Source organism: Dipteris shenzhenensis, chromosome 14 (assembly GCF_047967505.1).
Source record: "Dipteris shenzhenensis isolate YYH24624 ecotype China chromosome 14, Dip_SZ_1.0, whole genome shotgun sequence".
NCBI lineage: Eukaryota > Viridiplantae > Streptophyta > Polypodiopsida > Gleicheniales > Dipteridaceae > Dipteris > Dipteris shenzhenensis.
The window spans coordinates 5,114,356-5,129,297 of record NC_141609.1 but is presented as its reverse complement, the minus strand read 5'-3'; the positions used below and the strand labels follow the sequence as shown (position 1 = coordinate 5,129,297).

Below are 14,942 nucleotides of genomic sequence, written 5' to 3'. Positions count from 1 at the left end.
TCAAAAGAGGGCAATATCAGCAGTGAGTTTCTGCCCGATCTGCTTGCTGCCCCTGCCTACTGCCCCTCCCCCTCCCTCAGTCCCTCCCTCTCCCTCTCCCGCTTGCTCAGCCCGCCTCCTCCCTTCCCTCTCAGCCGCCTTCCCAACCCCCCTTTCCCCCCCCTCCCCCGCCCCCTTTCCCCGCCTCTACCTCCCCTCTCCCCCGCCCCCTTTCCCTCTGCCTCCTCTCCCCTACCCCCTCTCCGTCTCCTGTGCCTCCTTTTCCCCGGCCCCCTCTTCCCCACCCCGCCTCCTCTACCCCGCCCCTTCTCCCTCTCCCCGCCTCCTCTACCCCTTCTGGCTCCCGCTCTGCCCCTCTTGCTCGCCCCCACTCCACCTGCGGTGGCTACTCTTGCTGCCCGCTCTGCCTCTCTTGCTGCCTGCTCCGCCTCTCCTGCTTGCCCCCCACTGCTGCTCTACTCCCCGTGTTCACTCCTCCCGCCTTGGCTGCCTCCTACCTTCTAGCCCTCCTCCTGGCTGGCTGCCCGTTGGCTGCCTCCCACCTCCACATTACATCCTTTCGTCCACCTCCTCTTGCAGCCCCCAGCCTCCACTCAGCCCCCCTAATCCTTCGCCCTCAACCCTCCCTCTCCAATGAAGCGTGCATGGGCCGATGGGCCGGAATGAGGGGTTGCAAGATTGTGATGTCCCATGTACCTGCCAATACCAAAGCAAAGAAAGAGTTTTAAATTAGCATCACAAGATGGGGAAGGGCGAATGATAGAATGACATAAAATGACAAAGGAAGAAACAAGAAAGATGACAAGATTCCAAAGCAACTTACCCTAGAGGACATGAACACACGCATCAACAAGAGTGGACTCGGTGTGGACAACAAAGCAATAACAAAGACTAGTACAGTACCTACCTCGGTGGGGCCACCATCCTCATCATCATCACCACCCGCCTCCACCTTGGGATCCTCATCATCAACTTCGACAACTACAGAGGGAGCTCTACCTCGACGGCCATATCGACTGCTACATTGACGACTATACCATCACCCAGTTTGCTGTCCCTAGATACACAAACTGGTTTATAGTACTCTTTCTCTTCCCTCTTACCTCTCCCTCTGAGCCAGCCCTCTTTCCAGTATTCTACTGGAATCCCCTCATCATTGATATCCCCACTCTATGCTAACCTCACCAGCTTACCACCCACCATCCAGCCCCACCTCTCTACATTTGCACCAGCCCTCTACCAATCCGAGATCTCGAGAGGTCCGGGCTACTCATTGGCAGACCCACCAGATCTATGGGAGTCTCTCCTCATAGAGATACGTAGCATTCGGGCACGCGAGGCAGAGTTGACCCGGTTTGCATAGCAGCAAACCCATTTAACCCAAGAGTAGGCAATTGTTATTTAGCAACATATTTGCACAGGAGTAGACCCGTTTCACACCCAGGAGCACGTGAGGCAGAGTTGACCTACAGGACTCTTTTCCAGCAGGAGCAGCTTGCCCCCCGTACTAGATGTTCCCGCGAGGAGGTGTGGAGGCACATTCCAGCCCTTGTTCAGCCCAGCATGCAGACGACGTTGATGGCACCGTTCACTACTGTCGAGATGCAGGAGGCCTTGATGGCCATCGATGGGAGCCTCCTTTATGGTGAGCTGTGGTGAAGAGCATGGAACTGGTGGGGTGGGGATGTCCTCTAAGACGGGTATATGGGCTGGTCAAGGACAACATCATAGAGGGTGTCAATGTAAGCTTTTCAAAGATGAGGGTCCCTGATAGGACGCAGAAGTCTTCGAGCAACCTCTCCCCCCCTCATTCAAAAGGCAGCCTCGGTTTTTGTTGTTTTGGGAGAAACAGAGAGGAAGTGGGTGTGCAAACAGCCCCTTGATTCTTGCTAGGTGAACATTGACATGCTCATCAGGTGGACATTTAAAATCCTTTCCAGGTGGCCATTATTTAGGCCTTTTGGTTTACTGTTCATTTACTGTTTCAGGATAACAATGCTGCTATGATGCTGCAAAATTTGTCCTATCAGCTTGTTTCTATATTAGGAGTCATAACTAGAAAATAGCTGTAAGGACTTTTAAACTAACTAAAACCTCATTGTGATTTGTTTGAGAAATTGAGAATCTCATAGTTAGGATTAAGTGTGTGCTTTGTTTGCCTTCTTCATGCTCTGGTGGCTAAGAGAAGTGAACAATATCCAAATAGTTTATTGTTATATGAGTGCGATTGTTTGAGAAATTTGGAAATGTTATAGCTAGGATTAGGTGTGTGCTTTTTTTGCTTTCTTCATGCTGAGAAGTGAACAATATCCAAATAGTTTATTGTTACACGAGTGCAATTGTCAGCAATATAACCATAGCATTGACTGGAGAAAATGTAGTGCAGTATAAATGTAGGAGATATTGCAGGAGCTCAGCCCCGTCAATGGGTCAGATTTCGTGTAAGACACTTATCATTCCGATTTGTGTATTTGTTATGCGATGCATGTAGTGCGCTTATCACCTAAAAATCCAAATTTTCAAATGTATGGTCAGTCTATCAGGAAACTGAAGCAAATCCTTTCATGATGTACCTTGCATGCCAGTAAATTTGAAAGAGGGTTGCACCTGTAAAAGAACTTGGTATACATTGAATAATATTATTTCAATATAGGGTATTTGCTCTGGGTCAAGAGAGGATATAGAAGGCACGTCCCCTGGATGGAGACCAGCCCACCGTAGGAGGTTTGGTAAGCAGATAGATTTCCTGAACCTGAATGAAAATGATTGATGTTTGCATTTACTAAGTCTAATAGAAATTGATTGACTCTGAAATGAAACCTGCTTGCAATGTTCATGCAGGTAAATCAGTTAGAGATTTATGCTTACAGGTACAAGATATCAATAATCCAGTAAGAAGAATGGTTCGAAATGCTATATCAGAAGCATATCTGGAGATTGAAGGAACACATCCAAAGCATTTGACACAATTTCAAACTGATGGGGTTCGGCAAAATCATAGCCTTCAAGCACATGATATCGAGGTTTAGTTATCGTACCAATGCTTCATTTCTTTTGGCAAGATTGATACGCGCATTTTAACAATGAACCACAGTTTTAGGATGGGGCAAAGTGCACATAGCAAGTAAGACCTATCTAGGTGAGTTATAATGCCAAAAGTGACTAAATTGCTGTAATGAAGGGGAAAAAGGGGGTTAATTTAGGGGTACTTTAGTGAGGGTTAGAGGGGATAATGGAGGGGACCATAGAAGTCCAAGCCCTCCACTCTTGTACCACTTTTGATGTGACATCTAGTCCTATCTACTCTCCCTCCTTCCTCCTATTTGCAGCATATACTCTCTCCCAACCGCTAGCCCCCCCCCCCCCCTCTCTCTCTCTCTCTCTCCCCCTTCCACTCTTCTACCTCCTTTTCTCTAATCTTCCCCTCACCCTTTTCTACACTGGTATCAGAGCGTTGGTTCTTAAACCTTTTCTTCCTCCCTTTCACCCTTCATATAGAGCAGCATGCCAACACAGCTGCTACAAAGGACCCAACATACGATGGAAGAAAGGCAACATAACAGGGCCAATAGGCAAAGCAACTGACGCAAGCCAGGTCCATAGAAGTAGACCACAACATCTAACTACAACAAAATAGCAGTCATGTGAACAATAGGCTCATACAAGCATACATAGACGAAAACGCGAGGTTGCTTAGGCTGTGGGATTCTAGGACCTTTCGAGCTCATCTAGGCTTGGGTGAGCCTTTAGAAGCCTGTCATCTACAACACTTGCTTAGGCAAGCAACAATCCCATCAACGCAATGCAACTGCTACACCCCCTTAAATCAACAATCAGTTCCAACACTTCAATCGCTCAATCCTTGTTGACCTGCTTTGTCGACAACTGGTTCCAATCATTGCACCCTTCACCAAGTTATGAGAATGGAAGGAGCTAAAGCAACAGTCAACAGCCAGTCATCTGTCATCTCTCCATAGCGAGGCTTGAACTTTACATAGAGCCCCATTCCCCTCTATCGACGAATGCAAGTGTAGTTGGAACTGCTGGTGGTGCAGGATCCGCCATACGTAGGTGTAGCTGAGATCTGTCATGCACCACAACCGTGTGGCCTCTGCTAACTCGTTGTTCACCATCCCATCGCCCTCAAAGGCTCCGTCGCTTACTCAATCAACCTCGACTTAGAGATGAATTATTTCTTAGGTTAGTTTACAGTGGTTAGGTTATTGGTTTAGGTCTAGTTGGGTTAGGCTAGTTAGTTTAGGATTAGGTTAGCCTATTGGGTTAGGTTAGTTGGTTAAGTTAATCAGGATTATATTAAGCTGTAACTTGGACTGAGTCATACCAACCAAGGGTGACCTGAGTGCTCTAGCTGTCTTAGCTATTCTACGTTAGTGTACTAACTGTCCTAAGTGACCTAGGTTGAGCATGGAGAAGGGAAAGGTAGGAAAGGAGGCTCTGATACCACATGAAGGTGCATGGTGGAGAGGGGGAGAGAGAGAGGGTAGGCTAGGGAGAGAGATAATGATACTCAAAGAGAGACATAATGAAATGGAAATGAAATAGCAAGAGCAATGAACGGAATGAAAGCACTCACATGTAGACCAAAAAGCACCCCTCCCCCCCCCCCCCCCCAAAAAAAAAAGGCAAGAAAAAATAGCTCTTCATAGCCTCTTTTGAGGGCCTTCATAGCCTTGTTTGGGCTCATTTGGGCTCTATTTTGAAGCCTCTTCATCAACCCTTCTCTTGAGATTTACATTGACATGTCCTATGTGTTGCACACAAAATCAGGTGATGGCACAACAACATTGACTCATATCTATTTCATTGAGCTGCTTTCTTTCTTTGCACTACGGTCGTACTTGCTTGTGGGGCAGCCTTGTCTGCCAAATTGATACTTTTTTGCAGGAAACTACATTCGAGCTTTCCCTCTCTCGTGATAGTTCACCATGGCATTCAAGCATGCCCCTCGTGTTGAGGAGTCACTGCATGACAATGATGAGGCTGCTCAGCAAGAGCATGCACCTTCCACATTGGATGCATCCACTAGTAGTACAGATGTTCAGCCTCTCTCTCCTACTTCTCGGGCTGTGCGGTCATAATTTCTCGAGGCATGCTCCATGGTAAGTTTCTCTAGTTGGGGCAGCAGATTGGCTAGCAACTCAACCAAATCTCGGCACCCCAGCACAGGACAAACGCAAGCAGCCTATATCCCAGCACGGGGATAAGTCAGACAGCTAGGATGCATTCTCTACACCACGTGGGGGTTCTTATGGCAGATTCTCGACGCACAACAAGATCTCATCCCATTAGTCCGTTTCAGTGTGAGCAGCCTGCTCCATAGTATGGGAATTATTGTGACGTTGAGGGCACGTTCTCTGCACCCTCAACCCTTTTGTCGGACTTGAGGCCATTCTACAATTTACATCTCTCTACACCTTTGTAGATGGATCCATCTCTCTTGGGCTGACCCACTAGTGTGTATTCAATGAGTGCTCCTATGAGCACCATCATGCCTTTTACCACACCAGGCAACATGCCTAGAGTTGACTTGGGTTTGCAGGGTAGTCCACAGTAGTGGGAGAGATGTTAATCCTCCTCTCAGCCTTAGGTATGCAGTCCTTGCAGCGAGATGCATTTGGTGGGTGTACAGAGCCGGGGATTCATGCTCCCATTCTATCGCCATGAGTACTTATAGTCACACACACCCCATGCATCAAACTTTTGGTTCTATTCTCATCAGAGTGTTGGCTATGGACAGCAGCCCAAGATTGATGATATGTTGTCTGAGGCATTGCGCTCTTACTGTGCCTTACCTATGGCCATCCACGAAGAGTCGCCATTCCATCATTACGTGAACTAGCATGATGATGCCTGTACATTTGGGAGTGGCCAAATCAAGAATTATGCAGCGAAAGGATAAGTTCACTATGCACGACTCCCAATGAGGTTGAAGAATGGCTCACTTCCGCTTATATCCCGAACATGATGAGGAGCGTATTATATTTTCCGGCATTCATTTCACACTGATACATGAGGGACTCTCCACAAAGGCCAACCACTTGAGTAGAGTTCAAAAAGATGATGGCCACTACATTCATATGGCTGCCAATACTAGAGCAGTACTTGGCGGAATTTTATAGACTATCACCATTTGGGTTGAAAATGCATGTGCCGCCTTCAATCAGATGATTGGCAGAATCTTCAGAGAGCACAGAGCCTTTGTCGGTACATTCTTTGACGACATCATAGTGTTCTCTAAGAGCGAGGCTGAGCATAAAGAGCACTTGGCAGTTGTCTTTGCAAAGCTCAGGAAGCATAAGTTGCTTATCAATGCCAAGAAGATTGAATTCGTCATGCATGAGATCCATTTTCTGGGGCACATAATATCCAAAGATGGAGTCAAGATGGACCCTGCTAAAGTGGAAGCCATAAGGAATTGGCCACCGTTGAAGAATATCCATGAAGTATGTAGCTTTCTCGGTTTATGCTTGTACTACAAGTGGTTTATCTGCTACTTTGCAAAGATAGCATCTCCCCTTCATGACGTACAGAAGAAAGCAGTGTCTTTTAGGTGGGGTACTAAGGAAATTGCAGCCTTTGAAGAGCTTAAGGAAAAGCTAAGCTCTAATCCTGTCATTATCTTGCCAGATCTACGCAAGCCCTTTGCTGTCCAATGTGATACCTGTGGGAACAACATAGGAGGAAGGATGGTAGAGGGGTTGCATATGAGAGCAGGGTGCTCAATGATGGTGAAATGAATTTTGAGATCTATGAGAAAGAGATGGCAGCTGTCATACATGCTCTTTCTACCTAGAAACATTTACCTTTTAGGTGCTGATCTTTATGTGTAGACATATCATCAATCCTTGAGATACTTTCTCACTCGAAGAAGGCTGTCAGAAAAAGACATGCGGTGGGCAAACTTCCTTTCAATGTTTCATTTTCAGATTGTGCATATGCCTAGCAAGAAAAATGTTTTTGCAGATGCACTTTCTAGGAAGTCAGGTCCCGATGCAGTATCAAAGGAAACGGCAAGTTTCAATTGTCACAATTGCATATCACAGTGAACTTGGTGCCATGAAGGATCAGTATGCCAATGATGATGACTTTGCAAGGATTTATGATCAGCTTGCTGAGGGCCAAAGACAAGAGCACTATATGCTTAAGGATGGATTCTTGATGATGCATGGCAGACTTTGTGTCACAAAGCAGTTGAGGCCAAAGTCTTTGATGGAGATTCATGCCCAACCATATGCAGGACATAGAGGCATGGAAGCCATAGTCAAAGGAGTGGAGCACTTCTTCTACTGGTGAGTTTTGAGGAAGGATGTTGAGGCATATGTGAAGACATGCATCACTTGCCAAAAAGTGAAATATGACAGGCAAAAGCCGGCTTGATTGCTACAACCATTGCCTATTCTGGATAAACCTTGGCAAAGCATTGTCATGGACTTTATTTTTGATCTACCTCGTACACCGTTAGGTCATAATGGTATTTGGACCATAATTTGCAGATTCAGCAGACAGGCCCACTTTAGTCGGAAGAGGCAAATTCTGTAGCCCTGGATCTTTTGAAATGCTATGTTTCAGACCAGCAAACAAAATGGGAACAGTTTTTGCCACTGGTTGAGTTTGCCTACAACAATACAGTGCATTCTTCCACAGGAAAAGGGCCCATTAAAATAATAGAGGGTGAAAGAAAGGTATGTCCCATTTTGCACACGAAAGAAAAGATATTTTGAAGCAGATCGGTATGTGGAAAGTTTGGTTGCAGCCTATAAAAAGGTGAAGGAAGCCCTCTAGAAAAGCCATGAAAAGCAAAAGCGAGCAACCGATCGTCACTGGCGTGAGTTGGTTTTGAAAGACGGTGATTGGGTGCTGCTGCATTTTTGAAAAGCAAGACTTAAGCGTATGAAAGGCAAGGATAAGGTGTACACCAAACTGAAAATGCAGTACTATGGACCGTTTCAAGTCTTGCAGAAGATAAATGACGTAGCTTACAGGCTGAAGCTACCACAACATTTCGAGGCGGCTAGCATGCAAGCCTTCATTCATGAGGCAGTCAAACACCGTGAGCGCCAACGTACCTTGTTAGACTCTGAGTTGATCCAGCTGGACCATACAGGCTCCCACCCCACAGGCCTTCGCCACGAGCATGACCCAAATCCAGTGACACGACAACTGAGACAGAGGGTTGACACATAGATTACACTTGGGGACATTCCCTCCTTGTTCAGAGTTGGAGTGCGACTGCTAGGGGTTATTTTAGCCCTTGTTAGACATAGAGCCATGACTAGGAGACAGCACAGGACCGCCGCACCCACATGCAAGCGGCATCATTCTATCTCTAATTTCATGCTCCCACTCCCTCACCCTTGACGAGGGGAGATAGAGGAACCTAGTCGTGACACTAGGGCATATTTCACTGTGTACTCTGATCACGATGGATGATCTGATGATGAGGATGATAGTGATGATGTAGGGGATTATTCTAAACTCTGTAGCATTTAGCTGTTTGCTTTATGCATGAGTGTTGATGCTCGGTTAGTAGCTCCACCCTTTCAGTTTGCTTGTATCAGATTTCTCAGAGTCTCATAGACCCATCGGTCTTCCAAAGACTTTAATAAACTTTCTTTCTTTTCTTTCTCCCCTCCGCCCCCTTCCCACCTCTCTCTCTCTCTCTCTCTCTCTCTCTCTCTCTCTCTCTCTCTCTCGCTCGCTCGCTCTCACTCTCTCTCCTACCCCTTCTCCTTCCTTCTTCCCCCTCATTCTCTCTCCCTTTGTCTCTTCTATCCCCCTTTTCTAATCTGCCCCCTACCCCTTTTCTACAATTGCTACAATCATGCGCTGTCAAGGAAGCAGCCAGCCAAGCACTGAAAGCTTAGCAAGTGCCAATGCACGTATAATACTAGCATAAATTGGCCGATTTACAGCCTGTTTCTTTTCTATTTTCATTACCACTATCGAAATTGAACTACCCTTAGAACTCATGAACAAAATTACTTGAAGGAAAATGATATTTTGATAACCCAAAGCTTTTGTCCCCCGTTACCAGCCCTTGGGCCATGTTTAGCTGCCATTCACTCAGTTGTCCGCTCACCATATATTTTGTCCTATGCACCTACCTTTCCTCTCCCTTCCTGTCATTTCTACAATCTACCTACATTGTATTTTGTTCATCACCTAATTTTCCCATGTTTCTCCATCTTCCCAATTGGTTGTTCCTTCCTAATCATTACTCTTGCTTTCTTTTAGTTTGGCCATTCTCTAGCCTGACCCTTTCTAGTTCATTTTTGCTCTTCTTCTGTTGTCTCTTCCCCCTCTTTCTGCAATGTATCAAGTTCAATCTTCATTTCTCAATCTTCTTTGTCTCCTTGTCTGCAACCTGTGCTTTTAGTTTGTGTTCATTTTTTTTCTTGAAATTTTATTTCTTTTGTTGCTTTTTCTTCTCTCATTTGTTGAATTGTTGTTTTTCAAAGTTATCTTCTAGCATCTTTTTCTAGGAATGATTTGCTGAATCTCGTTGTCCTGCAAGAGGTCCTCTGGAATGCGGACCCCCTTCTGGAAGAGAACAAGGCGGGGCTGATACAAGTGAAGTACCGCTAGAGAGTGGTTTGACAACGTGGTATCTGCTGCCAGAATCCCTCTAGATCCACCTCTGTGTAGTGCCCAGTCCCCAACATAGAAACGGTCTAGTCTCTCTAGCAATCCATCGTGTCTCCTCTGTCCAAAGGAGAAGAGAAGGCTGCCAGGTGTTCAGCTGAAATCCGGCTCTTTCCACGGGTCTCTTCCACTGATCATGAAAATGAACTGCTCCCAAGTGCTACGCTCTGCTGCTGGCATCTCAGAGAATGTGGCTCCGCCCTGCTTGTCTTCCCCAAACTCCAGGTTGTTGAAGTCACGTCCAACAATCCAGGAGTCTACATCCGGAAGACACTCTGATAGCCTCCTCCAAATGGCCGGGCGGTCCTGTCTACATGCTAGGGCATACACGTTCAGGATCCCGATCTTGGACTCTCCCGTCCGAACTCCCATCCAAACTGCCCGTCCTGGAATGAGCTCGCCGTGATCGTAGACCTCTGGAGCCAAAGTCTGTGAGACTGAGATGTAGATCCCTCCTCTCCGTTCTACCGCAAAGGACCACTCCTCTGGACCTCTCCTTGGGAGAAGGTGATGGCGTCGTCTGATGTCTGAAGCTGAAAACATGTGTTCCTGAATCATAAGGATGTCCACTGCCCATCCTACCACTGTCCTCTGCAGCTCGTGTCGGAGTATCAGGTACTGCGGCTGGCTACGAACATGGTCGTGGAGCTTGTGTACGTTCCAACTCACTATGGTCCAACTCATGAGGACGGGGGAGTCGGGAACAAGGCTCTCCTGTGAGTTGGTGCTTGTCCCAGAAAGACTTCTTTGTGAGATTTTGCTGGGGGTTTAGAGGGCGAGTAGTCAGTATCTGTGCGTCGCTGTACTAGTGTGGATACTGGCTCAATACCGATGTTCCGTGCCCACTTCATCATGAAGGAGGCTTCCACCCCGAACAGCTCCGCACACTTCTAGAGGGGCCAGAAGTGTGTCTGCTCCACCTTTGCCTCCAGTGGCAATTTGATAACTCCTATCGCCAAACCACACACCGGCTCCTCGCGCGAGAAGCTCAACTGAAAGTTCACCTCCGCACCATGGGCGTATTAAAGGTCTAGTCCATGTGGCCCCATCCACTCATCCATCACGAGTGTAATCTGATTCCCCAAAATAGCATCGAACACCTCCAGGGCTCATTTTTGCAACCCTGTGGAGGCAAACAAAAATCTCCAAATGGGATGTGTCAGAGATCCCATTGCACTGATCAAACCCCATTTTCGGGGCTGAAGGACCATGAGCGTTAGCTCCAACGGTAGAGGATAAGAGTCCGGAATCTCCAGATAGTTCCAGGGTCCTAACTTCCAGAAGTCATGCGGTAAAGGATGCCCAAGCTGGAGATTAAGAGCAGTTGACTGGGAAGACGAACCTCATCCCTCAGGATCCCTCCCTGAACGGACCTGCTACTGCGATGAGGAAGCAGAAGGGGGCGTCATCGTTCCCCTGCTAACTGGTAGGGATGTCGAAGCGGAAGAACCTGCTACTGAAGTGGAGAGGGGGACGGCAGGAGAGGGAGTGGTAGGGACGCGGGGATATAGGGAAGGGGGCGGGTGGTGAGGGTGACTATAGCAGGGGGGGCTAAGGGGGGAGGAGGGGGCGGGGGGAACCCTGGAGGGGGAGGGGGAAGTGAAGAGGAAGAGGGGGAAGGGTCTGGGGGGGAGGAGGAGGGACAAGGAACTCAGGCCCCCCCTGCTGATTAGGCTCATCGGGGCTCTAGATCGGCTCCTCCGTGGCCCCCATCGGGTTAGCATCGGCGGCTTCTGCCATTGCTGCATCAGGAGCTCCTGGGACTCGCTGCTGCTGCAAGGGTGGATGCGGAGGCTGAACCTCCGAAACTGGAGGACCGTCTGGATGGGCGGTGGCCCCTGTCACTGGAGGAGGTGGCTCTTGTTGTTCCTCCTTTAGGGCCTCTCGGTCAATCTTGTCTCTCTCTCTACGGTTGGCTCTCTGCCTGCGGCGCTTATGGGCCTGCTTGCTTGGTTTCTTTTTCTTTTCAACCTGGGTCCAGTCCCCTTCTGAGGGGGTAACCCAAGGGGTCTAAGACTCCTACTGCTCCTACCTGAGAGGATGATGGCTCAGGCCTGCTGACTCTGTCTACTCTGCAGAGGGGGGGGGGAGGCGCACGAGGGAGGCCACGGGGGTAATTTTTGGCGAGGTGACCCACCTGTTTGCACGGAAGACACTGGCATGGTAACCCAGAAATCTCCACTCTTTAGCGAAGTGTGCCTCTTTCAAGGGTCTCAAGAAGGATCAACTCTGGGAGGGACTCTGTGCTCTCAACCACCAGTCTAATCCTGGGGACTCCATCATCTACTAGAACTGAGGCGGTTGACTCTAGCGGGGACTCGAGTACTGTGCCAAATGCCCGACCAATGGAAGGGAGGATGGCTCGATACTCCTTGGGGAGCCCTAGGAAGCGGAGTGTAACCAGGAAACGTGGAACATGGTGTGTCGTATCCATGTCCTCCACTGTGAACCCATGATACCAAGGAAAGAGGTAAACAAGATGTGGGCCAAGGAGGATGGGGCTCTGCTCCAAAAGTGTCAAGGTAGTGTTGGGGAACTCAGCTGGATGAGGAAAACGCCTCGTCCATAGATGGTGACCTCCTGGATGTAGTCTCCTTCTAATGCCAAGCTCGCCTGGATCCAGTCTCGCACCTGTCTCCGTGCAGGCATGAGGCCCACAATTCTGCCCACAAGCGCCTTGTCCTGGAGGGACTGAATTGCCTACTGTACCTGTTGCATGTCAGCTGGGGAAAGAAGAACCTTAATGGCCGTGGGATTCGAGGGTGCTACCATAGAGCCCCTCTGGCTAGACCAAGGGTCACCACCAAGGTTTTCTTTTTCCCTAACAAGTGCAAATGCTCCCGCTGCAGGGAGGAAGAAGAAAGAGGGGAGAAAAGCGTCAGAGGGGGAGGCGGAGACGAGGCGGGGTGAAGGGGGGTAAGGACGGAAGTGGGAGGAGGAAGGCAAGGAGGGCGGAAGGCGGAGAAGAAGGGGGGGGACGAAAGGCGAGGAGGGAGAGAAGGCCAGGGCAAGAGGCGAAGAGGAGGTGGGAGAAGGGAGCCGGCGGGGGGGGAGGAGAGGAGGAGGTGGAGGGGGGAGGTCGTAGGGGCAGCAGGAGGTGGCAGAGGGGCGGCGGAAGGAGGCGGGAAGGGGCAGTGGGGGAGGCGGGAGGGACAGCGGAGAGGGGAGGAGAGGAGGGGGAGCGGAGGAAGTGGAGAGGGGAGGCGGGGGGGCAGCGCGGGGAGACGAGGCGGGAGAGGCAGGTAAGCAAGAGGAGACGGGGAGGGGGGGCAGAGAGGAAGAGGAGGAGGTCGAGGGAGGAGGCGGCAAGGGGGAGCGATAGTGGAGGAGAGGGGGGAGGCTGCGGGAAGGAGGAGATGGCAGGAAGGGGGCAGCGGGAGCAGCCAGGTGCAGCTTTAGATTTCTCAGTTTCCTAACCTAGGACTTAAGGTCTAACTACCACTCTTTTGACCTTTAATTCTGCTAACCTCAAACCCCATAGCTCATCATTTACTTTTCTAACACTCCCCCTTGATAAATAATGAATTAGGATTTACGCCCAGGTTGGAAAACTTTGCTTACTCAATTCAGTAGACCCATTTATTACCAATGGATGTTTGAACTAGCCATAAAGCAAAAAGATATATTCAAAAGACCTAAAGGCCTGCACTTGAAGCGAGGTAGCTTTAGCTCCCTTGCTGCCTCCCCACCGTGCGTAGCCATTGCTGCCTCTGCCTCTTTTGTGGGAATGGGATGACATCGAATCTATGGAGCAAAGCCTCTCCTACCCTCTCTAACCAGCCTTGAGCTGCAGAAAATGGAGGGCACATCGCCACTCCCGCCACCTCATTTAGTGAGGGGTTTCAACATCAATCTACGAGAGAGTATGGGAGCTCATTTGGGGGCAACTTCAAACAATGGTTCGTGTTTCAACTTCTCTGGCCTTGCAACAATGTCACAAGGTTGAGTTCCAATTTCCCTTGCATGTTCAATGGAGCTTTTTCCTACCGCATTGACTGCGGGACCTCTTTCTTTGCCCAAGCTGTCCTGATGGTCTCGAAGACAACTCAATTTTTCTCCCTCAGAATAGTTTCTTGGCACTTGTGTTAATCGCTGGAAGAATTCAAGTCTACTACAGAACTGGTTTTATTCAGTCTCTGTGGTGACTTGACTGGTCAAGGGATGGTATCACGATTGCTCCTCTAGAGCTTTAGCAAATATTTTCAAGAGTTGGTAATCCTGTGGTTATTTGATAGCTTCTAGTGAGGATTGGAGACTTGTTCTCTGCCTTTTGTGTAAGCATCGAAAGGCCAGGGATAGAGATATAGCTATCCCACCTACAATGTAATGGTTTTCTAAATTGTGCTTTTATACCCTATTCTTTTGAATTCAATATATTTCTTTTTTTGGAAAAACTTGTCGTAAATCTCTATTTATCACTTGCAATGATAGGATGAAAAGATGTATCCTATGTGTAACCAAGTCCTCCTTCATCAAAGGTTATGTCCCTACTAGTGATGATGTTGCATACTTTAAGATTCCAAATCTTGTAGGCCTTATGATCAACACTATAGACAATGAAAATTCCTTTAGTTTATCCAATTTCCTTTTGTTGGCATCAACAAAAGCCATGCATTTAAATACCATTAGGTGATCTATTAAGGATTTACACCTACGAAGGCTTTTTAGGTTACTCTGTATGGCTTTTGTAGCACTCTGGGTTATGGAGGTACGCTATTGTGTTAATTGCTTCAGTCCATAAGTACTTTGGTATATATCAAGCTTATTCTTGGTTTTCTCACATAGAGTACGGCTCATGTGCTCAGCAACACCATTTTATTGGGGGGTGTGAGACATAGGGTACTGTCTTTCAATACCCTTCTCTTTACATAATTTAATAGGTTTTGTAAAAGTTTATTCTCCCCTTAATCTGGTCTGATCTGAAAGCCTTTACCAACTTGCTAGCTTGGTTTTTCAACCATGGCAATGAACTCCTTAGAGCATTTTAAGGGCTTAGACTTCTCCTTTAGGAAGGACACACATGTCTTCCTGGAACAATTGTCAATGATTGTCAAAAAGTAAATGTTACCTCCTACTAATTTGACATTCAAAGGACCATAGCCCAAGATACCAACGCCTTTAGAAGCTTTGAGAAGATACAAAGCTCCCAGATGGCATGCAAAGTATAGATGATATATGCCAGATACTAACGAGGGTGGCTGTAGCTTGATTGTGCTGCCCAAGCTACATCATGCCATCCAGATGTTCCAGGTTGTGATATTGGAAATGGTCTCTCAAAT

The 14,942-nt window shown here is 48.0% G+C and overlaps 1 protein-coding gene across 1 annotated transcript in view; it reads left to right on the top strand.

Annotated features, from left to right (window-relative positions):
* Positions 1-14,942, top strand: part of LOC147894099 (uncharacterized) — an 86,817-nt gene that overhangs the window by 49,892 nt on the left and 21,983 nt on the right. The window contains exons 7-9 of the mRNA XM_087384638.1: positions 2,387-2,465; positions 2,678-2,729; positions 2,842-3,023. Of these exons, the coding sequence (XP_087240764.1) occupies positions 2,387-2,465; positions 2,678-2,729; positions 2,842-3,023 (313 nt within the window). The remainder of the gene's footprint in view (positions 1-2,386; positions 2,466-2,677; positions 2,730-2,841; positions 3,024-14,942) is intronic.